This window comes from Pleurodeles waltl, chromosome 3_1, assembly GCF_031143425.1.
Source record: "Pleurodeles waltl isolate 20211129_DDA chromosome 3_1, aPleWal1.hap1.20221129, whole genome shotgun sequence".
NCBI classification, from domain to species: domain Eukaryota; kingdom Metazoa; phylum Chordata; class Amphibia; order Caudata; family Salamandridae; genus Pleurodeles; species Pleurodeles waltl.
Window position 1 is genome coordinate 1,678,655,036 of NC_090440.1, and position 25,013 is coordinate 1,678,680,048.

General features: G+C 41.8%; 1 protein-coding gene across 1 annotated transcript in view; it reads right to left on the bottom strand.

The window, feature by feature from the left end:
- Positions 1–25,013, bottom strand: part of TTN (titin) — a 371,797-nt gene that overhangs the window by 258,069 nt on the left and 88,715 nt on the right. Inside the window, exons 45-76 of the mRNA XM_069225433.1 lie at positions 20,329–24,174; positions 19,152–19,430; positions 17,951–18,514; positions 17,233–17,514; positions 16,855–17,133; positions 13,911–14,189; positions 13,534–13,812; positions 13,151–13,435; positions 12,759–13,037; positions 12,375–12,656; positions 12,001–12,279; positions 11,631–11,909; positions 11,257–11,535; positions 10,848–11,135; positions 10,475–10,753; positions 10,101–10,382; positions 9,730–10,008; positions 9,304–9,582; positions 8,921–9,199; positions 8,520–8,807; positions 8,011–8,289; positions 7,506–7,787; positions 6,543–6,821; positions 6,144–6,425; positions 5,752–6,030; positions 5,366–5,653; positions 4,682–4,960; positions 4,302–4,580; positions 3,921–4,199; positions 3,541–3,828; positions 2,698–2,985; positions 1,189–1,470 (exon numbers count right to left, since the gene is read on the bottom strand). Coding sequence (XP_069081534.1) covers positions 1,189–1,470; positions 2,698–2,985; positions 3,541–3,828; positions 3,921–4,199; positions 4,302–4,580; positions 4,682–4,960; positions 5,366–5,653; positions 5,752–6,030; positions 6,144–6,425; positions 6,543–6,821; positions 7,506–7,787; positions 8,011–8,289; positions 8,520–8,807; positions 8,921–9,199; positions 9,304–9,582; positions 9,730–10,008; positions 10,101–10,382; positions 10,475–10,753; positions 10,848–11,135; positions 11,257–11,535; positions 11,631–11,909; positions 12,001–12,279; positions 12,375–12,656; positions 12,759–13,037; positions 13,151–13,435; positions 13,534–13,812; positions 13,911–14,189; positions 16,855–17,133; positions 17,233–17,514; positions 17,951–18,514; positions 19,152–19,430; positions 20,329–24,174 — 12,849 coding nt within the window. The remainder of the gene's footprint in view (positions 1–1,188; positions 1,471–2,697; positions 2,986–3,540; positions 3,829–3,920; positions 4,200–4,301; positions 4,581–4,681; positions 4,961–5,365; positions 5,654–5,751; positions 6,031–6,143; positions 6,426–6,542; positions 6,822–7,505; positions 7,788–8,010; positions 8,290–8,519; positions 8,808–8,920; positions 9,200–9,303; positions 9,583–9,729; positions 10,009–10,100; positions 10,383–10,474; positions 10,754–10,847; positions 11,136–11,256; positions 11,536–11,630; positions 11,910–12,000; positions 12,280–12,374; positions 12,657–12,758; positions 13,038–13,150; positions 13,436–13,533; positions 13,813–13,910; positions 14,190–16,854; positions 17,134–17,232; positions 17,515–17,950; positions 18,515–19,151; positions 19,431–20,328; positions 24,175–25,013) is intronic.

Here is a 25,013-nt window from a genome sequence, read left to right on the forward strand (position 1 = left end):
GAATGTTCTAGAAAGGATTGCCATACAAGAACTTTCCAAATCATGAAAACAGTGAAAGATGCTAGATTTTGTGAATGGTTCATGCCCGTTCCTAACTTCCAGAGGCACAATGACTTCCCCCTCCTCTGAAAGAAACACAAAACATCTAAATATGTACCTATGAATTTTCGGGTTGTAATCTTCCATAATGATGTATTAAGTATCAAAGAGGATACTCTAAACAGACTTCACCACTTTGCCACTTTTCTTGCATCAACCCTGCCCCATCTAGTGACACTATGGTTGCACTGTTATTTACAATATAGTGCAACGTGGTGGTCAGTAGGACAATAGCGTTACAATTTTGGCACTTTGCTGCACTAGCATCAAAAATGTTGACACTAGTGCAGCAAAGCACAGGGAGGCCCATTGGTTAATTGGTTATTATGGGGTCATCATGTTAATGCCTGCTCTGAGCAGACATTTAAAATGTCAGAAAAAATGGTGCAGTGAAATGTTGTAAATTTCGCAGCGCCATTTTTTCAGGCCTCCCTGCGTCTGAATGCCCCCTTGTATACATTATGCCTGGCGCAGGCATAACGTGACACAAGGGTTACATAGTGGCACAATACAAGCATTACACCATTACATAGGCATGGGAGAAAGGCCTCCTTAACGCCGCCTTGGTGTAAAAAGAAATAGAGCTAGGGTGGTGCAAGGTGGCGCTAGGGGCTTGTAAGTATGTCCCTTAGTTTCCATCATATACTGTTTACATAACTCTAATGCTTTGCAGATCACAATCCTCACTGCTTGGTGAATAATGCAAGTGACAGAGCGTTAGTATTTGCAGTAGTTATTGGCCCACCAATAACAAGAATGTAGTACATTAGTCTTTGAGACCACAAGTGCTGTTGAACTACATGATCTTTTTCAATCTTTCATAGTTCACTAAAGTGTATTAGAGCACCCTGAAACATACTGAATTTCATACCTAAAAAACACTCTTGTAACTTCTGAACTATGGAGTGGGAAACACTTGCCACAGTAAGGCTTATAAATCAGTGTTTCAATGTCGTTTTATAGTTTTTTCTTGGATTTGACCTAACATGGCTGCTGGGCCACCTTTCAAAGAGCTCAAAAGAAGCTACGCCAGAGGACATTCTGGTACAATACGTGTAGCTAAGTAGCAAATAAGTAAGTGGTTTTAACCTTTTACTGTGATGACAGTGCTGCAGCTTGTGCTCCCAGCATCATTGTGAGCTTCACACGTGTAGTCGCCATTGTCCTCAACACTGGCGTCAGCAATTTCAAGAACAGCCACTGAGTCCAAGAATGTTATGTTGTGCTTCCCACTGGCTTGGATTTCGCTCTCGTTTTTGTACCATGTCACCTTTATTTCAGGAGATCCACTTATTTTGCATTCAAGTTGAATGGAGTCACTCTGCTTTGCGACTTTTGTTGATTCGAACTTCTTAACAAACTTTGGAGGTTCTAAGAAGCCAAAGAGAACAAATAACTACAGAGGCAAGTCATAGATCGCAAATAAAGAAAAAGATGCATAAACAGTAGCATTTGTTCTGTTGTCACAAGAATGAGTCCTGACCACAAATTGTGGAAGCATAATTGATGGCTCATAGATCAGATTATGGCCTTGTGGTACTTTAAAGGACTGAGGGGGTCATTCTGACCCTGGCGGTCACCGACCACGGGAGCACCGCCAACAGGCTGGCGGTGCTCCCTCGAGCATTCTGACCGCGGCGGTTCAGCCGCGGTCAGAAACGGAAAGTCGGCGGTCTCCCGCCGACTTTCCGCTGCTCGGCGGAATCCTCCATGGCGGCGGAGCACGCTCCGCCGCCATGGGGATTCTGACACCCCCTACCGCCATCCTGTTCCTGGCGGGTCTCCCGCCAGGAACAGGATGGCGGTAGGGGGTGCCGCGGGGCCCCTAGGGGCCCCTGCAGTGCCCATGCCATTGGCATGGGCACTGCAGGGGCCCCCATAAGAGGGCCCCGCAAAGTATTTCAGTGTCTGCAAAGCAGACACTGAAATACGCGACGGGTGCAACTGCACCCATCGCACCTTCCCACTACGCCGGCTCCATTCGGAGCCGGCGTCCTCGTGGGAAGGTAGATTTGCCCTGGGCTGGCGGGCGGCCTTTTGGCGGCCGCCCGCCAGCCCAGGGCAAATCTCAAAATACCCTCAGCGGTCTTGTGACCGCGGAGCGGTATTTTGTCGCGGGAACATTGGCGGGCGGCCTCCGCCGCCCGCCAATGTTAGAATCACCCCCTGAATGTTTGTTTTTGCATGAGAAATGTTAGTTCCACTGACTATGCTGCTGCAAGCCAATTCCCAAAACACATTCCCTGTGACAAGTACCTCACTCTAACTTTCACCAATCTGCAATTTTGTCTACCTGAACATTAAAGAATCACGAAGAGAAAACACAATTCAGTCATTAATCATTTCATGCAAAAACTATACAAAAAGACATACAAAAAAGACAAAGGAACATTATACCTACAACAACATTCATATGCGAACAAATCTCGGAATAAAAGGTTTCCCACTTCAAGAATGTGGATATAAAGGCAGAAAACATACATATTAATCTGCTTAAATACGAAACAATTTGAGAATATTCAAACTATATCATAGATTTAAATATTGTTACAATTTTACAAACAGCGCAGCTGGAAAAGACCTAACAAGAACCAGTACCTTTTACAAAAAGTTCAGCTGAACAAGAGGCTTTGCCAACGTCGTTGCTCGCTTGGCATGTGTAGTGCCCTGACTCTCCTTTGCCTACTTTAAATATTTTCAAATGTGCAGTGTTGCCTAAGTGGGTGATGGAATAGTTTCCTCCGCTTCGGATTTCTTTGTTATCTTTCACCCACAAAACTTTAATTGGTTGGGTTCCAGTAACTTGGCACTCAAAATCAGCACTCTGTCCAACAGCTGTGCTAACAGGCACAAGTTTTCTATCAAAGAATGGAGGTGTTCTGGGTTCTGGAAATTGAAATTACACATGTTATAGTTTACAGTTTTGTTACACTGAAGTTCAGAATTTGCCAGTGTTAGTGATTACTAAATTGTCAGCTTTAAGTTCTCAAATGTTAGTTCAACGGGCATCTTCCTGCTTGCTAAATGCATTTATGAAATATACAGCAACCCACCATAGAAGGATACGTTTGATTTAATAAATGCTTTAAGAACCCTGTCCACACCTGGTGTGCATTAATTGGCATCACGTAAGTACAGCATTCAACGTCATATCCTCAAGAACATCCCTCACATAAACCCACCCCCTACAAGAGTAGAGCCATAAGATGGGTGAAGTACAAGACAGTATCATGGTAGTGTTACAAAATATAACAGTCACAATTTGAGAGGATTAAACAGAAAATAAAGTGTCATCCAAGATAAAAAAAGAAAAGAGGAAGAGGAGATGCAAATAGTTTGCAAATATCAAGAGGTACAGTTGGATCTGCGATAAGCCATTTCTAGCTTTGAATCTTAGCAAAGCATATTTTCTAAAAGAGAGGAAAACAGAATGAAACACACCTGTCAGTGTGAGCCTGGAACTTGAAGAAGCAGTTCCAATGTGGTTTGTCGCTGTGCAAAAATATTGGCCAGCATGATCTTTATCTGTTTCCAAAATTTGAAGAGTTGCTATATTATCAATAAATGATGTCTGTAAATTAGAATCATCTGCCAAAAGTGCACCATCTTTATACCAAGAAACCTCAATGGGTTCTGAGCCATTGATACGACATTCAAATTTAACAGGTAACCCCAGAGTCACTTGAATGTCCTTCAATTTTCTAGAGAAGGAGGGTGGAAGTTGACGCTCTGGAAAGAAAATAGCATTAAGAATATTTGTTAATGTCAATTAAAATGTGAATAAAAAAAGGCAATAATCTGTGAAGGAAGTGGTACATCACCTTGCACACTGAGCAGGGTTTTTGTAGAGGCTGCTCCTACATTGTTTTCAGCTTTGCAAGTATACTCGCCACTGTCATTTTTATCCACTCTGCTGAACATTAGGGTGGCCACATTATTTGCAAAGTATACTTTGTAGCCTGGAGCGGACCGCAGTTTCGTATCTCCTTTGTACCAAGATACTTTAATCTCTGGTGTGCCTCCGATTTGGCACTGCAAGGATATAGAATCTCCAACAGTGACTTCCACAGGTTCCAAAAGGGTAACAAAGTAAGGTGGTTCTACAGCAGAAACAATGACAATCAGTAAAGATACAAATTACACTTTACATGGGTCTTGGTTATAAGAATTAAATGCTAGGAGAAAATCCAAGGAACACACACCTAGTATTGACACAAGAGCTTGGCAAGAATCTTTTCCAGCCTCATTCTCCACGCTACAGGTGTATTCTCCATCCTCCTCTTTTGAACAATTTATCACTTCTAGTATGCAAGATTTTTCTGTAGTCGTGATTGTACATTTTTCAGACTGGCGAATCTCAACCCCATCTTTTTCCCATGTGACAGAGATAGGAGACGTGCCGGTATAGGTACATTCAAGAACAAGAGAGGCGCCGGTCTCCACGCTGCAGTCATTCAGTTTCTTCACAAATGCTGCAGGTTCTGGTAAGCAATAATAAAGTGCAGCAGTGAGCATTTCTACCATCCAAAATAGACAAAACGCAATGTGAGCACTACGCTAGAAAAGAACCAACGGAACAAACCTTTCACAAAAAGGCGCGTAGTACAAGAAGCTTTGCCGGCGTCATTGGCCACCATGCATGTGTAATCGCCGCTCTGAGTTGGATCTACATTGTACAACTCCAGCATGGCAATTGCATCTTTTAATATGATGTTGCATCCTTCTCCTGATTGTAGTTCAGAACTTCCTCTAAACCAATTCACTTTGAATGGAGGAGAACCTCTAATGATGCTTGTAAAAATGATATCCATGCCAGGTAAGGCGTGTGCAGGTTCAGGTGTCTTCACGAAGGATGGAGGCTCTAGACAAAGATAAAACAAAGGAGACTGCATATGTACACTTTACCCATGGACTCTAAAGAGGGGCTAAAACACCAGTGTAAGCCCTATTATGACCTGATAGGCTAGTTAAATGCCTGTCTGCTGCAATGTCAGGCCAATAAAGAAATATTTACATTGATATTATTTATAAAACTGGCAAAATAACTGTAAAAACTGATTTGTACATTCGTGTTTGAGACTCTTATCTAAAGAAGGATCCCAATGTGCTCATGGAAGGTAATTTGCTATTCAGTTTTTGACCGCATGTCTGTTGGTCAATTCAATATCAATATCTACAAAAACAAGGAAAGCTGAAGAAAGTTAGCAGCTTTTGAAGAAAGATATTACACCACATAATTCTAGCACTAAACCCAATATGTACCGACCTTGAACAGTCAGTGTGGCACTGCACTCATCGCTTCCTGCTACATTGGTAGCTTTGCAGGTGTAGCTGCCTACATCACGTGACTCCAGTGTGTTGATTTTCAGGACACAAACATTGTCGGTACTCGAAAGCTCATATTTAGCTCCACTTGAAATCGGGTGACGATCTTGATACCAGGATATGGAAAAAGGCGGTGACCCAGACACCTTACACTCCATCAGGACAGAGGAGCCTAACACACCATAGGTTTCCTTTAGTTTTTTCGTGAAAGTAGGGGGGATGATTCGATCTGTGCAGGGAAATTCAATAAAGTATAATTTACAGAGTGAAATAATGGGTTTGATGCTCAATGTACTACGGAAATGAAATAAATGTATCCCAACTAACCTAGGACATCCACTGAGGCAGTGCAGCTGCTTTTCCCGACATTGTTTTGTACCACAAAGGTATATTCCCCACTGTCTGCATGGCCAGCAGACACGATTCTAATGGAAGCCACGTTGTGGATGAAACTAATTTTGTATTTTTGGTTACTGGTAAGTTCTTTCCCATCCTTAAACCAGCTAGTTGAAAGTTCTGGTGTTCCAGCCACTGTGCATTCCAAGCTACATGTGTCTCCAGCAGTAACTCTGGTATATTCGGGTTTTTCTACAATTGTCGCGGGTTCTAAAAGGAAGAAAGATCGCAGTCATTATTAGCTGGTGATGATACGTAACATACCACCAGCACACTACAAGACGCAATGTCTAAGAGAACCAAGAAAGCCAAGATCCCATTACCTAAAACGGACACGGTTGTTATGCATTCCCGCATCCCAGCATCATTTTTGATTTGGCAGGTATACTTTCCAGCATTTTCTGGACCTGCTTTTGCGATGTGCAATGTGGCAATGGTGCCCACGTAGGATATCCTTATATTTTCACTTTCTCTGATAATGTCTTCCTTGCCTTTCAGCCATGTTACAGAAATGGGCTGTGAGCCTTCAATCGTGGCTTGCAACTCAACAGGTTCGCCGGCAGTGACAGTGATGCTGTCCACTTTCTTCACAAACCGAGGTGGTTCTGAGCAAAGAAAGATGCAACTGACATTAAGAACTGTGTGCTCTTTCAGGAAATCAGGGCTTCACATGTTGTTTAAGATGTTACTTATGGTTGTCATGCAAACACACGTATACTTGCCTTTCAACTTTATTGTACAGATGCAAGTGTCGCTTCCAACCTCATTGGCTGCTTTGCACTGGTATTCACCAATATCGGATGCTTCAACATTAAGAATGTGAACACTTGCAAGGGTGTTTTTAGAGGTAACTTTATATTTTTTGCTACTGCGGATTTGTCTCCTGTCTTTGTACCAGGTGACATCAAAAGGCGGAGTTCCTGAAAGTTCACACTCAAGACTCACATCCACTCCTTTAAGTATCTGTGCAGGACTCGGTGTCCGGCTGAAAACAGGGGGTTCTGTAAAGAAAGTCGTTTGAGCAAACATGAATGGAATGAAGACGCAAATATCACCACAAGGAAAGTTCTGCCAAGAAGCTCCCACTCCCCCCCCACCCCCCACAAGAAATGTAAATAGAGTAACGTGTACGTCTATTAGTGGACAAAAGGAATCGAGTATAGTCATGTTATATGTTGCTGTGGCACATCCTACACCACATTCAAAAGCTCAACTTGATAAGAAAGTTTTTGATCTGGATTTTATAAGTATATACATATACCAGCTCTTTTAAGTATTTATTTATCAATACATATGGAAGTGGTGAATGGGAGCCAAAGTTATAAACAAGGCAAAAAGTGTTTTTTCTTTGCAAATAATATTTCAACCTTAACTAGAGGGTTGCAAATGCTAGGTCTGGTATTCGGAAGGTGATGTTTTACCTGAAAAACAACTAAATGCATGGAAAGGGGAAAACGTCGCTGTCAAGTAGCGCAGAGTACATCAGGTAAGGAGATGCAGGTCAGGTTAGGATGGAGGTGTTTACATGCAGCCAGGACTGGAGTATAGCTATGGGCTATTGTAAAACCGTATATCCCCTTTAAGAACAGACACAAGCAAAATACATGGAAAACGATATACCCCTTTTAAGAATATACCCAATCGTGACTACTTAAGAGAGAACAAAAAGTTCTCTAGAAGCTGACCTTTTACCGTGACCTTAACACTGGAGCTTGCACTACCAGCATCATTGTTAGCTTCACATGTGTAGTCTCCAGTGTCTTCCATGCTGAGGGCCTCCATTTCCAGGACTGCCACAGAGTCAACAAAAGACATCACGTACTTCTCACTGGGTTTGAGCACGTTGTCATTCTTGTACCAAACAACGCTGATTTCCGGAGAGCCACTTATTTTACATTCAAAGCGAGTTGATGTGCCCTGTTTCACTATTTTCAAAGGCTCTAATTTCTTAACAAATTTGGGAGGTTCTGAAAGCCAAGAGAATAAAGAAGAGGTGAATGGAGAAAAAATGAGTTTAGATGTCAGATAACATTTTGCAAACCAAAGGAGTAAAATATGGGGGAATATGGTAGGTGAACTACAAACCCTCACAAGAAGAAGACATACAATACAAACAGACAATCTTGCACACACACCCACTCCAAGGTAAAAGACTAAAGAATGCAGAATTGAAAAATAAGATTTCCGCACCTGTTATGACCAACATTGCCGAACAAGAATCGCTACCAACGTCATTGGTAACTTGGCAGGTATACTGTCCAGCCTTCGCAATATCCACTGTGAATAGATTTAAGAACACTATTGACCCTTCAACACCAAAAAAACATTTAGCTCCAGGAGAAAGTTCCAAGTCTTCTTTAAACCACTTCACGTTGAAGGGTGGTGTTCCTCTCAGTTCGGCTTTAAAGTCAACTAAAGAATCCGGTATAGCCTTTTGGTTTTCAAGTTTTTCTACGAAGCTCGGAGGTTCTGTGGTGTTCAAGAAAAACCCTTGAATTAAATCTCTTGCTTATGAATGGCGAAAGAATTGCTCAACACAAAATTAAAAGAAATATTAGCATAAAATCAACAAAGAGCTAAAAAAAAATGTTATTCAGAAGATGGAATAATATTAGTCATAAGTAGGGATACATTTTTGCTTATTATTAGGTTGATCAAAGTTAGTCAATAAAATCACTGAAGAATAAAGAATGGCAAACCTTTCACAGTTAAGGTTGCACTGCATTCATCACTCCCTGCCACATTTGTGGCTTTGCAGCTGTAGTTTGCAGTGTCGGTCAGTTCTAAGTTAGAAATCATCAATGATATTGTATTCTCGTGGCAAAGGAGCCTGTATTTTGCACTTTCAGTTATCTGGCTGCCATCCTTGTACCACTTAGCGCTAATGGGCATTGAGCCAGACACTTTGCATTCCATATGAGCAGAGGATCCTAGAACTTTATCCAGTTTCATTATCTTTTTGGTGAACGAAGGAGGGATAGCTTGATCTGCTCAAAAATAGTAAAAAATGCATTATTGCATTTTACCTTATTTCAGTATTAAGTAAGATATACTTTTCTTTGAGTATTGTAAAAAAAAGAGATTCTGCACAAATACAAACCTATAACTGTCAACAGAGATTTGCAGCTACTGCTTCCAAAGTCATTTTCCACCTTAAAGGTGTATTCTCCACCATCTTCTTTCATCACTGACTGGATCCTGAATCTGGCGACATTGTCTTCAAAACTAATTGCATAGTATCTACTTGGCATGAGCTGTCGGCCATCTTTGAACCACTTCGCTTGAAGCTCTGGTGTACCAGCCACAGTGCACTCCAGGGTCACCGGGTCCCTCTCGGTCACATCAACTGACTTGATTTTGTCTATGATTTTAGCAGGTTCTGTGTAAGAATTGGAATGAAGAAGTTTAGATCTAATATACCAGCTTTTTATTTGGTTATCAAGACTAGCCTATCTAAAGTATGACATAGTCTGGCTCACAAACCTTGGACTTGAAGGGAGGCAAAACACTTTTCTGTGCCTGCATCATTCGCAGCCTGACAAGTGTATCTCCCAGAATGACTCTTTTCCACTGTATATATTGTCAATGTGGCAACATTGTTGTCAAAGGTCAGGCTCACATTATCCCCTTCCTCCACCACTCGGCCATCTTTGATCCAGGACACAGAGAGTGGTGAAGAACCGGCCACGGTACACTGGAAAATGGCAGAGCTTTCCAGCACGGTGGACACATTTTCTATCTTCTGTACAAATAACGGGGGCTCTGCACATCAGCGATAGAATGTAAAAGAGAAATCAAGTTTTTAATTGATGAGCTCTCAAGAGGTAATTTTTACTGAGATAGATTCACATTAGGATTAGGTTTAAGGTTAGGATTAGTTCACATTAATTTACTCTTGTACTAACTAACCTTTCAAGCCGACGGGTGCTGTGCAGGAGCAGCTGCCTGCAGGATTTGAAACAATACACAAGTACTCCCCAGCATCTGACACATCACATTTAAGTATGTTGATTGTAAATACGGAGTCCTTCTGAGTGATGGTATATTTTTTGCCACTTCGAATCTCCTTATTATTCCTTAGCCAGGCTACGTCAAAAGGCGGAGTGCCAGTCACCTCGCAATCCAGAGTCACATCGGAAAACTTAACTACTTCTGCTGGCTGGAGTTCCCTTGTAAAGGTGGGAGGGTCTAGAAACCAAGGGCATCACACGTTTTAGATTACAATTATGGAGTAAAAGCAAAACTCACTGTCTCAAGAGATTAATGTAGTAAGTACAAACCTTTCACTTGCACATCGATGCTGCAGCTCTCACTACCTGCTTCGTTTGAAGCTTCACAGACGTAAATGCCACTGTCTCCAATATCCAAATGGATAATCTCAAGGGTGGCACAATCGTGAAAGAAAGACATTGAGTACTTATTACTTCCCACAATTTCATTCCCATCCAAGTACCACGTTGGCTTGATTGGGGGTGTGCCCGCTACCTGGCATTCAAAAGATGTATGTTCACCCTTTTTGAGCAACATTACAGGGCTAGGCTTCTTAACAAATCGAGGGGGTTCTAAATATGAAAAAGGCAAAATTGATTATTGAGACAGATACTGAAAAAACTTTAGAAAATGCTGAAGAATGACAGTGGTATGATATGCCCACCTTTTACAAAGAGAGTAACTTTGCATGTTACTGTGCCAACGTCATTGGTGGCTTGGCAGGTGTAGCTTCCTGAATCTGCCACCTTGGTGGAAAGAAGTTCTAAGATACTTGAAGACTCATCCTTCCACACTGATCGAGATGCCCCCGATAGGAGCTCCTTGCTATCCTTAAACCACTTTATTACCATAGGGCTCGTTCCGCCCATAAGGGCTTTGAAGTGAACTCTAGCCCCAGGTATGGCGTCTTGTGACAATGGTTCTTCAACAAAGTATGGGGGTTCTGCAATATGCAAAGAGACAGGGAAATATGTTTTAGACTCAAAGAAACCCCTGTGAGCAGACTTATGCTGGAGAATAAAGACAGAAGTTCAAACCTTTGACTGTCAAGTATCCGCTGCACTGACTGCTCCCCGCTTTGTTTGCTGCGGCGCACGTATAAGATCCGCTATCCGTGGCTTCCAGTTGATTTATTTCCAAAAATGCAATATTTTCATGAAAAGAGAATTTGTGCTTCTCACTTGGGACAATCTCCTGGCCCTCCTTTTGCCACTTCACTGTAATCGGGTGTGATCCGGATACTATGCACTCGAGGTGAACGAAGGACCCCTTGACGCTGTCCATTTTCCTTAACTTTTTGGTGAAGGAGGGAGGTATTATTAGATCTAAATAACACAGAGTGAAAATAGACTAGTTAGGTGGAAGTATTGTAGTGTGCAAGGTTACCTTACCTAAACCATACACAAACTCTGCAATGGCTGTGGCACTGTGGGTGCGCATACTGACCTAGCACGCTGATGGTGGCGCTGCTGCTGCTTCTGCCAACATCGTTTTGCACCTCAAATGTGTAGTCTCCACTATCCCTCTTTTCGGTTGAGAGTATTTTAAGGACTGATGCCTGGTCTGTGGTATTAATTTTATATTTTGGGCTGAATGTTATTTCTTTTCCGCCCCTCAACCACTTTGCAGTTATGTCTTTAGAGCCAGAGAATCTACACTGTAAGGTAGCCGGGTCACCTTCTGTGACGTCTATGGACACAGGCTTCTCGGTTATAGTGGCTGGCTCTGTAGTAAACATGGAAAGACAGTGTTAACAATTTGTACATATTTTGGATAAAATGTAGAAAAAAAAACACCCTTTGCATTTTTTGCAAACTAACCTTTCACTGAGAGTGTGGCGGAGCACCTTTGCGTTCCCGCCTCATTTTTAGCCTGACAGGAAAACTTGCCACCATTCTGTGCTTGAACTGAACTAATAGAGAGTGTGGCCACATTGTTCTGAAATGCCGCTTTGATATTATCGTCTTCTATGACCTCCTCGTTGTCTTTCAACCATACTACGGAGATTGGTTGGGAACCTTTAACGATGCACTGGAATGTCACTGTCCCTCCTATCAGGGAGCTAAGGTTCTCGATTTTCCTGACGAAGGATGGAGGTTCTAGCAAAAAATAAATTCACAGTCGTTATCAGTTTTTGCTAAAATAGTTTGATGAAACTATCCATATAGAAGAACATCTAAGCATGCTAACCTTTTAATGTGACTTCAGAACTGCACATGCAGCTTCCAACCTCGTTGTAGGCCCTGCATTCATATTCCCCAACATCGGAGGAGTCGAACCTTATGATATTTAATTTCACTAATGCATCTTCCATGAGTGTCTTGTACTTTCGGCTGCTTCGAATAGGTCTGTTGTCTTTAAACCACGAAATATCAAATGGAGGAGTCCCCAGCAACTGGCTCTCCAAAACGACCTCTGTGTCTCTGAGGACTTCCACTGGGTCGAACTTCTTGCTAAAAGAAGGCGGCTCTGTGGTGCAAAAAAGGGGCTCCTTTCATTAACATGCAACCAAACTTCTTCGAGACATTGAACTTTTGGAAAGAAGGGGCAAACATCACACAAACCTTTCACTGTGACAATACTGCTGCAGGAGTCTGTGCCCGCCTCGTTCTGCGCCTCACAGCTGTATTCCCCGCTGTCTCCCACGGAGCAGTCTTTAACGAGCAGCACCGCCTCCGAGTTCAGAAAAGATATGTTATGTTTCGCACTTTCTTTAATGGGCCTATCATCCTTAGACCAGCTTATCTTAATTACAGGCGTGCCAACAACTTTGCATCTCAATTCTAAAGAATCCCCTGTTTTTAGCAGCTGCAACGGCTCCAGCCTCTCGGTGAAGGTTGCAGGTTCTAGGGAAGGAAGAAAGTTATTAAGACAAAGTAAGAGGCAGCCCATAAAGAGCTGAAGAGCTTTCAAGAGTGTAAGAGGTCAAAGACAACAAGAATGCAAACCTTTTACAAACAAGTTCGCAGTGCAGGAAACAGCGCCAGCCACGTTGCTGACTTTGCAGACATAGATGCCAGAGTTGGACTGTTTCACTGCATACAATTCCAGGGTTGTTCCCAGGGCTTCTTTGGTTATGTAGCAGGTCCCACCAGTGGTCAGCTCCTCCTCGCCCTTGAACCAGTGTATGGAGAATGGGGCGGTTCCTTGGAAGGCAGCCTTCAAGCGCACGGTGGATCCAGGCAAGACCTCTTGCGAATCCGGCTTGGACGTGAAACTTGGAGGTTCTACATTTCACGAAGAAGAAACATGTTGGATGTATTCAGTAGGTGAACACACTGTAAATTTTATGAGCTAACATACATCTGTCATGTCATACAGGGCAAAAAGAGGGTCAAACCTTTCACTGTTAGAGTTCCGCTGCTTTCTTTACTTCCTGCAGAGTTTGTTGCTCTGCAAGTGTATATCCCAGCATCACTCATGTCTACTCTGCTGATATCCAGAGACGCAGAGCCTTCCCCAAATGCTATTCTGTACTTTTCCCCTGTGATCTCCTTCCCGTTTTTGAACCAAGAAGCGCTCATTGGCAAGGAGCCGGAGAGTTTACATTCCAATCGACAGGTTGCACTAACTATGCTGTCAAGACTCCTCAGGGGTTTGGTGAAAGTTGGGGGGATCGCGCGATCTGTTGAGGGCAGAATTAAACGTGGGAAAAAAGAACATTAAATTAGACTTAAATGAAAGATAACGAAGACAACTATTACTTAAAGAACATATACAGACCTAGCACTGTAAAAGTAAGCTGGCATTTCATTCTGCCAGCATCATTTGAAACTTCAAAGGTGTATTCGCCACTGTCTTGCAGTTCGGAAGAGTAAAATTTTAGGCATGCAATATTGTTCTTAAAGCTGATTCTGTACTTTTTGCTGGACACCAACTCCTTCCCATGTCTTAACCACCTTGCTTTCAGTTCTGGGGTGCCTGCAACTGTGCACTCCAAAGTGGCGGGGTCACCCGCAGTCACCTGGGTCAGTTCCGTTTTGTCGACTATTTTGGCAGGCTCTATAACAGAATGCAACAATTTTTATTAAGAAAATGCCTGTCACCATGCCTCTTAGTGCTAAAGTGAATCTGTAGGGTTTAATGTTTAGAACACCAACCTTTTACTGACAGCTCCCCGAAACATGTCTGACTTCCAGCCTCATTTTCTGCAAGACACGTGAACTTGCCCGCAGAACTGGGCTGAACGTCAGCAATAGTCAAAGATGAAATGCTATTTTCAAAAGTGATTTTGACTTTGTCCATTTCCTTAATAATCTCCTTTCCTTTCATCCAGGTGATAGAAATGGGCTCGGACCCTCTCACAACTGCCTGAAAAGTCACTGTGTTTCCCAGGAACGCTGTCACATTCTCTATCTTCTTGATAAAAGAAGGTGGCTCTGATTAAGGGAGAAATACAAAAGAATGAAAGGTAGGTTGGCGACACATTGTGAGTTGCAATTATTTATCAAGTGCACAACGTCAAGTTGGCAATTCCTCTCTCGTTACAAATGATGGGCCTGATTACAACTTTGGAGGAGGTGTTAATCCGTCCCAAAAGTGACGGTAAAGTGACGGATATACCACCAGCCGTATTACAAGTCCATTATATCCTATGGAACTCGTAATACGGCTGGTGGTATATCCGTCACTTTTGGGACGGATTAACACCTCCTCCAAAGTTGTAATCAGGCCCTATGTTGTTTTTCCTTTCCAGCCAAACCCAAAGGAACACAAGAAGCCCTTTTCTGTCACACTGCCTGCTCCTCTTTGTTATTTAAAGGGTCTTCTCAGACTCATTCCTGTCTTGTTACATTCCTTCCAGCCTCACCAGTCCCTCACCAGTCTATTCTTCTGCCACCAAAGTCTTTGTCCCTCAAATCATACAAATTGATACCTCTTTCAGTCTCGATTTACTGCGCCTCTTCAGCTGGTGCATCTTTTCTGTTTTCTTCTCTCCCTGCTTCCAAACTACCTTTTATCACATAACAAGAAGAAGAAACACATCCAGCGACACCTTCACCACCTGATCCTTCAATTCTTTATAAAGCTTATGGGGCTATCTTTAATTTACTAGCACACTACCCCACCATCAATAACCCTTACAATCACCCTACACTTGTGCTCCTGTAAAATGTACTGTTCAAAACTGGCCTCTCTATTTTTAACTTAGTTATCATAATATCTACTAACAGTCATCTCTCTGAATCTTTTTTCTTTCAAACTTCTCAACAGACTTTAGTACAGTCGTGCCCAACATCTTTTCCTCTTTGCATAGTTTGGGCTTTAAAAACAATCCTACCTTGTCCCTCTTTCTCCTGTGCTGACCATTCCACATCAGTCACCTTGTATTCCTCCAGCACACCCCCAACCAAAGAAAATTCTCCCCTGGTCTGTCCTTAAACACCTTTTTCTTCATTTTGTATCAGTGTCAGCATCTCTCCTTTCACCCTCTACTTCATCCCTGATGGCAGGAAGACTGTCTTCTTGCTCTTCTCCATTAGATAATTAACCATACCAATGCATCTTAGTTCCATCCTGCTGTGCAACCACGAATGACCATGTGCTGCTTAAACACTCCAATTCCAAGTAACTCTACTTCTCTTTGCCTACTGCATCTTAGAACATTAAATGTCTCAGCTTGCTTCCCTATCGCCATTCTCAATCACCAATTTGGCAATATCCAAGGGTAGTTTATAAAATCAAAATTATTCTATTCTTCTTCAACCCATGGAATGGCACTGGCCCGTACTACCACATGCTTAATATTTGCAATTGATACACCACCTCACATTCCACTATCTAAAGAACCAAAGTAGTGTCCCTGTGCCCAGCAAACTTAACGAATCAAACAATCATCTCCTACTGCAGCCTTTCACTATTATTCCATCAATGTTTTCTTTGCATTTCCACCATCATCCGTCGTTCAGTGATCATAAAGGCTTGTTTAATATGAACAATAGGTGTCTCTACAAGTGTCTAAGTCTTGTGTAACAAAAGTCCATGGTGCTACATTGTCTATTTCCTTAAGAATAATCTTTGCTTTCATCCATGTAATAAAAATTGGCTCAGGCTCTTTCACACCCGGCTGGAAAGTCACTGTATTTCCAAAGAATACTATTACACATTCTATCTACTTGACAAAAGAAGGTGGCTCTAAGTAATGGATCAAATACCATGTACCGTTTCAGCGCATACTCAAACCCAGTCAATGTATTTACCCTTACAGCTTTGTTCAGTTCTCTAGACACATACTGTAGGTCACCGTACAAGCTCCACACTCTGTGTGAAATATTATGACTCAGATCTTAGCCTTTCCAATCACTCCTTTACTGGAATTCCCTCCCCATCAATCTGAATTCATTCACCATTACTACACTGTCAGAACGGCCCACTAAACTCAGTGGAACTCAGTTGAGCATCTATAGAAAACCTGCACAACAAAAGTAAAATTCACCTACACAGAAGGTATGATGTTAACGTCTTAACCCGTCAGTTAACATATGGAATCATCTACTATTCACTCTCCAACAACTCCCGTTCTGTATTTTGGTCATCATCCACTGCAAAATATCTATGTACAATTCAGTGTACACCCTGAACAGCCTACTCTGAGATACTGACCAAATAAATACATAAACAAATAACTAAAAGGCTTAGGCAGGCACACAAATAAAGGACACCAAAATGATACTTCCTTTTTCGGATGCTTGCAAGGCTCATACTGTCCGTAATGAATGCAAGTACATTAAGGCTAAGGCTTGTAAATACAGCTTCATAAGGAGAGATGGTCCTTTGATTACTAATGCACAAGGATAGACGGTACAACGTTTAGCCTCCACTAGCCTAAATAATTACTTATAAGATGGTTTGCAGGTTACTTTCTCTTAATTCACCCTATTCAAAGGGAAAATTAATAACAACACAACCATTTGTAAAAAAGCAAAAGATAATGCCATTGAAGGATGTTGAGTGGCTGGATAAAGATGATGGCTGAGTCCTTTGAGCAAGAATGTGCTGGTCTTCAAAATCCGTAGAAAGAAAGAGTTTCACCTCAATACTAACCTTTTAGCCTGTACGTTGCACTGCAGCCACACTTTCCGACTTCATTGGCTATAACACATTCATATTCTCCAACATCTGCGCTATTAAATGAAGAAATTTCCATGCAAGCGAGACCCTTGGGAGATGTAAGTCTGTATTTTTTACTGCTTCGTATCTGCTTCTTGTCTTTGAACCAATTCATTTCAAAGGGTCCAGTCCCAGCAATCTCACACTGAAGAGTAGCATTGGATCCTCTCACCAGTTCTGCTGGCTCAAGCATTTTGGTGAAAGAAGGTGGTTCTATAAAAGCATTAAAGTATCAAGACATGGTTAATCTCTATTATCCATTTATTTCTATCCCAGATAATAGAGCTAAAGAGAAAGTTAGAGCAAACAAACCTTTGACAACTATTTCAGAGGTGCAGCTGTCGCTGCCGGCATCATTAGTTGCTTCACAGGAGTAGTGCCCACTATCATCAACTTTCATGTCAACAATATCTAGCACTGCCTCAGAGTTGATAAATGTTATGCGACGCACATCAGTCTGTCTAATTTCAGTGTTGTTCTTGAACCAAGTGACATGAATAGGAGGCGAGCCCTTTACTTTGCACTGCAGACGTGCTGACTGTCCCTGTCTCAAAAGAATAGATGGATCCACCTTCTTCAAAAAGGAGGGGGGTTCTATAGAAAGATTTCAAAACAGAAAAAAACTAAAGTAAGACTCATATGCACATGAGGATGTTTGCAAACGTCAACACACAGAAGGAATCTGCACTCACTCTTATCCTCAGTATGAAATGAGGTTGCACCAAACCACACAGAAACGACATATAACAAGAGACATAACAGTAGAGTTTGTAAAGGATAACATTTGGTCAACGTTTTGAGTAGAAGAAAATACAAACCATAAGTTAGAAGGAATGGAGCCTCAAAAAAAGGCACACTACAAAAACATTAACAGACATTGCAGATTGGTCTAAATGTTACTTTGTTTCTCAAAATAAGTACACAAGTGAGTGGCATAGTTCTTGAGATGTCCTAATCAAGACTATGATTAAACACTGGTTTAAATAATGTTGTGTGTCTATGTGTGTCTGTACCTGTAGTGTTGCCTTACCTCTGATGGTCACAGAAGCAGAGCTGGAGCTGCTTCCAGCATCATTGGAAGCAGTGCACACATAATTTCCAGAATCTTTAAGTTTGGCCACAGGAATTTCAAGAGAGGCCACTTTGTCTTCAAAATAAATCTTGCAATCTTTGCCATGCATCAGTTTCTGACCATCTTTGCTCCATGCAACGGTGACCTTTCTGTCCTCATCCACTTGGCACTCCAGGCGGATGGTTTTGGTGACAGTCGAGTTCAGGTTGCTCAGCTCCCTGATGAAGTGTGGCTTATCAACCACAGTAAGCTCGGCTTGACAGATATCTGTTCCAAACTTGTTGGATGCCTTGCAAGAATAAACTCCCTTATCAGCTGTAGTAAGAAAGGGGATCTCCAGTACGTGCTTATTGTTGGCAGCTGAGATTTTACAGTTCCTCGAAGATGGTATTGCAAACCCATCTTTCTGCCAAACAGCATCAATAACTGGGGTCCCTGACACTGTACCCTGGAATTTTGCTGTCTTACCCACAAAAGATGTAATCGACTCGGGTCTAGTTATAAAATATGGTGGGAAAGCTTCTGTGAAAAGAAAAGAAATTACAATATTCAGTTTAAAGGAAATCAACAGTATTCTTAGTTTTTGAAGGAGATTACAAGAAAATAAGATCTATTCTTTTCATGGCATATGAAGAGTAATAAAAACATTGGTGAAAGTCGTAAAAGGTAGCACAATCAGATTTGTCTGACATTGACCTGTAATGAAGTAATTAAAGAGTTTAAATATGACTAAGATGTTGATCATCCACTCCAGTATTAGATGCTTCTTGCATGATCATGCAATATGACTGTAAAATCCATTACTAGCCTATTTTAGCAAAGTGAATCCGCTGATATTCTGCTTGAAAATATACCAAAAGCTCCCTAAGAAAGAGTACAATATTTTGCATACTTTATGACAAAAAAAGTTGCAAGTACTTTTGTGCTAAGATTGGTGTAATAAAATATTTTTCCAGCATTATGCATGAGAAGAAAATTGAACCACATCTAAAGAAACTTTATGTACAAACACTGATGTAGCTCTAGGAATATGTGCACTCTCTAATGCACGTTCCATACAATGTTTCATGGCTATGTATAGAAGCTCTTGTATAAAGAAGCCTGTAAGAATCATTGCTATGAAATCACTGGCACAATTGTCCTGTGGACCTGTACTCACCAGACACAGACAGGGTTGCCGTACAGCTTATGCTGCCATTGGGATTTGAAGCTTTGCAGGTGTATTCTCCGCAGTCCACGACCTGAGGTCTCAATACTTCCAGGGTAGAGAGGTAATTTGTTGATTGCACTGAATGTTTATCACTCTCATAGATTTCCCGGCCAGCCTTGTACCACTGGAATCTGACATTAGGTGCAGGTTCAACTTCACAGGTGAATTTTGCAGTATGTCCAACAGCGACTTCCAGTGATTCAATTCGTCTCCGAAACACAGGTACAGCTAGAAAAACAAAAAAACACAAAAAAACTGACAATACGTTCATGTGTGCATTGTTTTAACAGTATGGCTAGGCAAGTGGAAATTAGATAGGTGAATATCGAACAACAATCCAGGACAGTGGATGCGGAAATGAAAGGGAAGTGACAAACCAAATACACAATTATTGTGCAGTGATAAAACAAACAACTGGTGGTACTAGTGTGGTACCCAGGGCCGTCCCAACATTTGTTGGTCTATTTCATTTTGTACCTCTTTTTTCATTGACATTACTCCAGATGTGCTGTGAAACACTTCAGGACCTCAGACTGGTGATGCCTATTGTGCCCCCTAGCAAGGGTCACTATAGGAAGACCATATGAGGCCTATGTATAGAAACGGCCCTGGCGATACATAGTTATAAACATACATGTGATATTCATCTCTCATTGTGCTGCAAAAAATCAGGTTATGAAGAGTTTCATGAAGTTATACAAACAAGATGCAAAAAGAAACATCATTATCAAAATAATGTCCCACAAATTAGGGATGGAAGTGCTTGAACATGCCTCATATCTAAGTTTCAATAGTGAAATAAACAATGGGCAAATGAGATTACTGTCATAATCAGATTAAGGAAATGGAGACTATCCAACGGATCATAAGGAAGGGTGAGGTTTAATACAACCTATGGTGTGTTACAAAATTAATGAATTGTGCAGAGAAACGTGAGAGGCTTTGAAAATGTCTGAGGCAAGACTATAAATAGGAAGACACAAACATTTTGTGATTATGATAATACGATCACTGTGGAGACAAAGGGCAACATGTGATGTGATGTTTTTGTGTTGATATACAGACATGTTTATGTGATTAGTAAATTAGTGACACTAAAGTGTGATAGTATTTCCTATAATCCAACCTCTTTTTACTACAGTGAGTTTCGCTGAAGTTGTAGTTTTTCCACCTTTGTTCAGTGCCTCACAGGCATACTGTCCTTGATGAGCCTCCATCTTTACTTTGTTGATCACTAATGTAAACATGTCATTGTGTTGTAAACACTTGAACTCTTTGTCTGAATGCACCAGTTTACCCTCAAAGTACCACTTCACTTCCTGTACATTGGAAATCCTAGTTTCCATGCATAGGGAACTCCCTTCCTCAATAGTAATATCCTCCAGTTTTTTAAATATATTTGGTCTACTGAGGGAATATGCTTCTGAAAAATCATCCTCACATATTTCTTCCTGTTGATCTCCCTTTCTTAGAATTTGCAGTGGTCCCTCACATGGGAGGCATGCTAATTTAGCATCAACACTGAGTGACATACCTCCCACATCTTTAACTGGCAGTTTCTCTATTGGAGTGCTTAATGCTTCCTTGGAAGATAGCTCATCAAAATATACTTGAGATTCTTTGGCCATTTCAGCCTGTTGGGGTGACGGAACAGCTGTAGTTGGTCTAACTCCTTCTAGCACTAATGGTATTTCTGACACACTATTAGGATTTAATGCCTGCACAGGAGAGCTTGCAAAGTACACTTTTTCTGGCCTAACAATGAATCCCAGTTTTAATTGCTCTGCTAATAACATCTGCTGCTCTTGCTGAATGATGGCGTGCAAAGCAGCCTTGAATTCATTCTTCACATCTGCTGTCTGTGGGTACAGCTTCTGCACTGCCAACGCCATTTCTTGGGCTGCTGAACTCCCTGTTTTAGTGAGATGAGTGCAGATCAAATAGGAAGGCTCTTTGGTAAGTTTAACCTTCTTCGCAGTAACACTGTTTGCATTATGTAAATGTTCTGCAGAAAATATACATTGTTCACTTGCCATCGCAGACCGTTGTGGACATCTGGCTTGAGATTTCACATCTATGCTAAACGGTTTGGGATGCTGAGATAAGACATTTTCTTCTTTTGCTAGAACATCTATTTCCTCTATCTCACCTACCATTAAAATATCTCTGTTCTGTTCTGTGATTGTCATGTTTTCTGATGGCATACTTGTTGAGTCAACTGAGTGTGCCTCTTTGATTATCTGCTTTTCCTCCATCATTACTGGAAGTCTTACCGACTGTCCTTCCTGTATCCGAGAAGCAAAGTCCTGCTCAGCTGCTTCTAAAAGAGCAGTACTTTCCATGGGCACCCCGCAGTTCTCAGTGAAGAGAGCCTGGGAAGGGATTGTCTCCTCGTATGTGCTTTCACAGACAGCAGCGTCTCTGCTTCTGAAAAATTCAACGTGTCTCTGGTTTAAAAACTGGCTTTCAATGACAGTTGCTACAAGCACATCACTTGGAGGATCTTCCTTTCTCAGAGCTGCTCTCTCTGCCCCTGCAGCTGGCTTTATAAGTTTTTCTTTGGGCAAGGGGATTTCCTCTGTTATGGTGCTAATGCATTTTCGCAGCTGAGCCTCAAGTGATTGTTCTGGCAGAACGCCATCTATTTTTGTTTGAAGAACTTCAAGTTGTTCATAAGAAACTTTGATCTTCTCCTCTGTGCTCAGGGCCCAATTACGTATTTGCTCTGATTTGCACAACGCCATTTGAGATGGAGGTTTTTCAAAAATCAGTATATCTTCCTTGGTCAAAATGCCTTCTGAACTTTTGGTTGGAAGACTAAAACTTGAAGGGTACTCGGAGGTGGAGGAAATGTTGAGCTCACTATCAAGTGGGATCACCCAGTCACTGCTCTCATGTGAGATAAGGTTGTGCACTGCTACAGTTAAGGGGTGGAGTAAAGTTGTACTTTTGCTGATGTTTGCTTTGTTCTCAACAGGAGAGTCAAAACTGAAATTCTCTTCTCTGGTAAATGCACTTTGACCATTGAAAACCTGCAAATGCAAAGGCTGTTTTGCTTCTATTTGTACATTTGCAGCAACTAGTACATCTGAACTGAGAATTGGTACGGCCTGCCCCCCTATCAGCTGCATATTCTCTTCTGTGATAGCAATGGAACTTGTAATCACATTTGGGGTTAGTACCTCATGCACTTTGTCAGATTTGATGACAGGCAATGCCTCTTCTTTATGTGCCATTTTCTGAGAATTGTATACAGACACATGCCATTTTTGTGGCTCCTCAGTACATATGTTCACTTTAACAGGTAAGCCAATAGCGGGTATCTCTTCTCCGTGAGTCTCTGTTAACTTGAATTGCTCTACTACCTGAACAGATTGAACTAATGCATTTTCTTCCCGCGATAAAGAACACTTCTCTTGCTTTGGTGGGTCTGCCACCATTGGTGTCTCCTTCGGCAGCTCATCCAATCTTTCAACTTTATGAGTGCAGAGCACATGCTTCTGTTCACACGCTGAAGTCCCAGTTGTTACATCTATGTCGGTAAGTGGTATTGCGCTATCGCTGGTATGCTTTTCTTCAGCAATTACTGGTGCCAGTCTAGAGTTTTCCTCTCTAGAAACTTTGAGTTCAACGGTCTCTGATGCTTCATTCTCAAAGTGCTCCTCTTTAACATCTTGTCTATGTTCCTCCACGAGTGGTAGGTGCAGATCAGGTGTAGCATGCAACGTCAAAGCAGACAGCTCTTGAATGGGCAGGCTTGCAATAGGTTCAAGATGATGCTCTGTCAGACCAAGATCTTCTTGAACATCTGGAGTAGTAAAAGCCAAAGGGAGTGTGTGCTCGGTTTTTGGAAGTAAAGGCTCTTCAGTCTTAGCAGAAATGGGAAGACCTACCATCGTTTGAGATTCATCTTTAACCATCTCTTCTGCAGGACTGCTTTCTTTAATTGTTGATTCAGCCAAGAAGAACCGATCCTCTAATTGGTAAACCTCTTCTTTTTTAAGAGAATACTTGCCCTCTGTGCCAATTGTGTATAACATCTGATGTCCCTTCTGCAGACTGGCTGCAGCTTCTCCTGGAAGTTTCACAGCATATATGCGAGATTCCACAGCTTCCTGATTTACAGATTTCTTGTATGATTTTGAAACATGTTTCTGATACAGTTGATGTTCTTGTTGAATAAGTATTCCACTGGTGTCTTTCAACACAAGCAATTCTGCAGTGCATAGTGCTTCTCCTGTGGTGTTCTGTGCCTTGCAACTATATAACCCGCTATCTTCTGTGTGACAATTTTTTAAAATCAGGGAACCTGCACCATCTGCACTATGGAAGATGCTGCAAAATTCACCATTGCTTAGCAGGGAGTCTCCCTTATACCACTGGACTTCTGGGGCTGGATCTCCTAACACCTTATATTTGAATGTAGCAGCTTGGCCCTCCACACACTTGGTAGCTGTAATCTCAGACACAAACTGAGGAGGGCACATGCTGGATTTATGCTCATCATGTCTCTCTACTGGCAACCTGTCAGCATGGTCTGCGTTCACCTTCAGATAAGCACTGCAGGCTGTCTCTCCGTATTTGTTGGTGGCGATGCAACCATACTCACCCTCATCTCCTAGCTTTGCATAAGGGATAATGAGGCTATATGTATCCACATCAAACACAAATTTATAATCCACTGATGGTATTAATCTCTGTCCATTATGTAGCCAGACAATTTTGGGCCTTGGGACACCAGTGACGACCACGGACATCCGAGCCATGTCACCAACATTAACTTCTATTGAGGAAGCATGCCTAATGAAAACAGGGACTTTGCCCTTTTCCTTTTTCATGGCAAGTCTTTCTGGGTAAACTGGAGATTCAGGCATGAGTTTGAGTATTTTATCTGTGTGGGGCAACTGAGATCCGCTGCTGAGGAGGTCAGCTCTGTCTTCCTCTCCAGATATAACAAAGCTAGCAGACACGTCTGTATGGGAAAGAAAGTGTTACAGTTTTACCTTGTCTACATATCAATTTTTCAAAAAACAATCAATATAATACAAAAACATGAAGTTGAAAAATTCCTGTAAATTGCAGCGTTTCGGATCAAATATGACAAATTACTGACCACCGGAAAATATCCTTTTTAAAAACTGCAGGCATTTCACATATGTAGCTATATGTTTTTGTGAAAATTGTCTGTATTTTCGATAATTAGTTAGAAGCACAGTGTATGTTTTCCTTGTATCACATGCATGGACGTCAATTCACCAAAATGCCAGGGGTTGCGAAAGTGACATCACACGCCATTTCTTCTTTACTTTCACTAACAGATATGCTTACACAAACACACATTCATTCATACACACACTTTCTTTTACATAAACACACTCTTACCCGCAAGCATGCACACAACATACATTTGAAAGTGTTTTTTCCTTACTTCACCTACCAAGGAGGTCCATATTCCAACTAACTGTACTCAATTTTTTATTACCCTAATAGTGAATAATTTATTATTCAATATTAGTGTGATAAAAAACCTGATTGAAAACAAAGAAGTGGAGCAACAAGAAACGTCCATAAGGACGAGCTGCCCCTATGTTCCTGACTCTGATTTTCCCACCTCTGAGGTAAGGGGTCACAGATGCACTGCCAGGGGTCGCAAGGGACAAACTGGGGGGTTGCAGCTGCGACCACTGGCGACCCCTAAATGATGTCCATGACCACATGGTTATAATTGGAAGCTACCTTCTGAAATGTCAGAACACAGCTATCCTAAGTCAGTTCCTGGGTTGCTGTGTGCCTCATGCTATATAGCCCTGA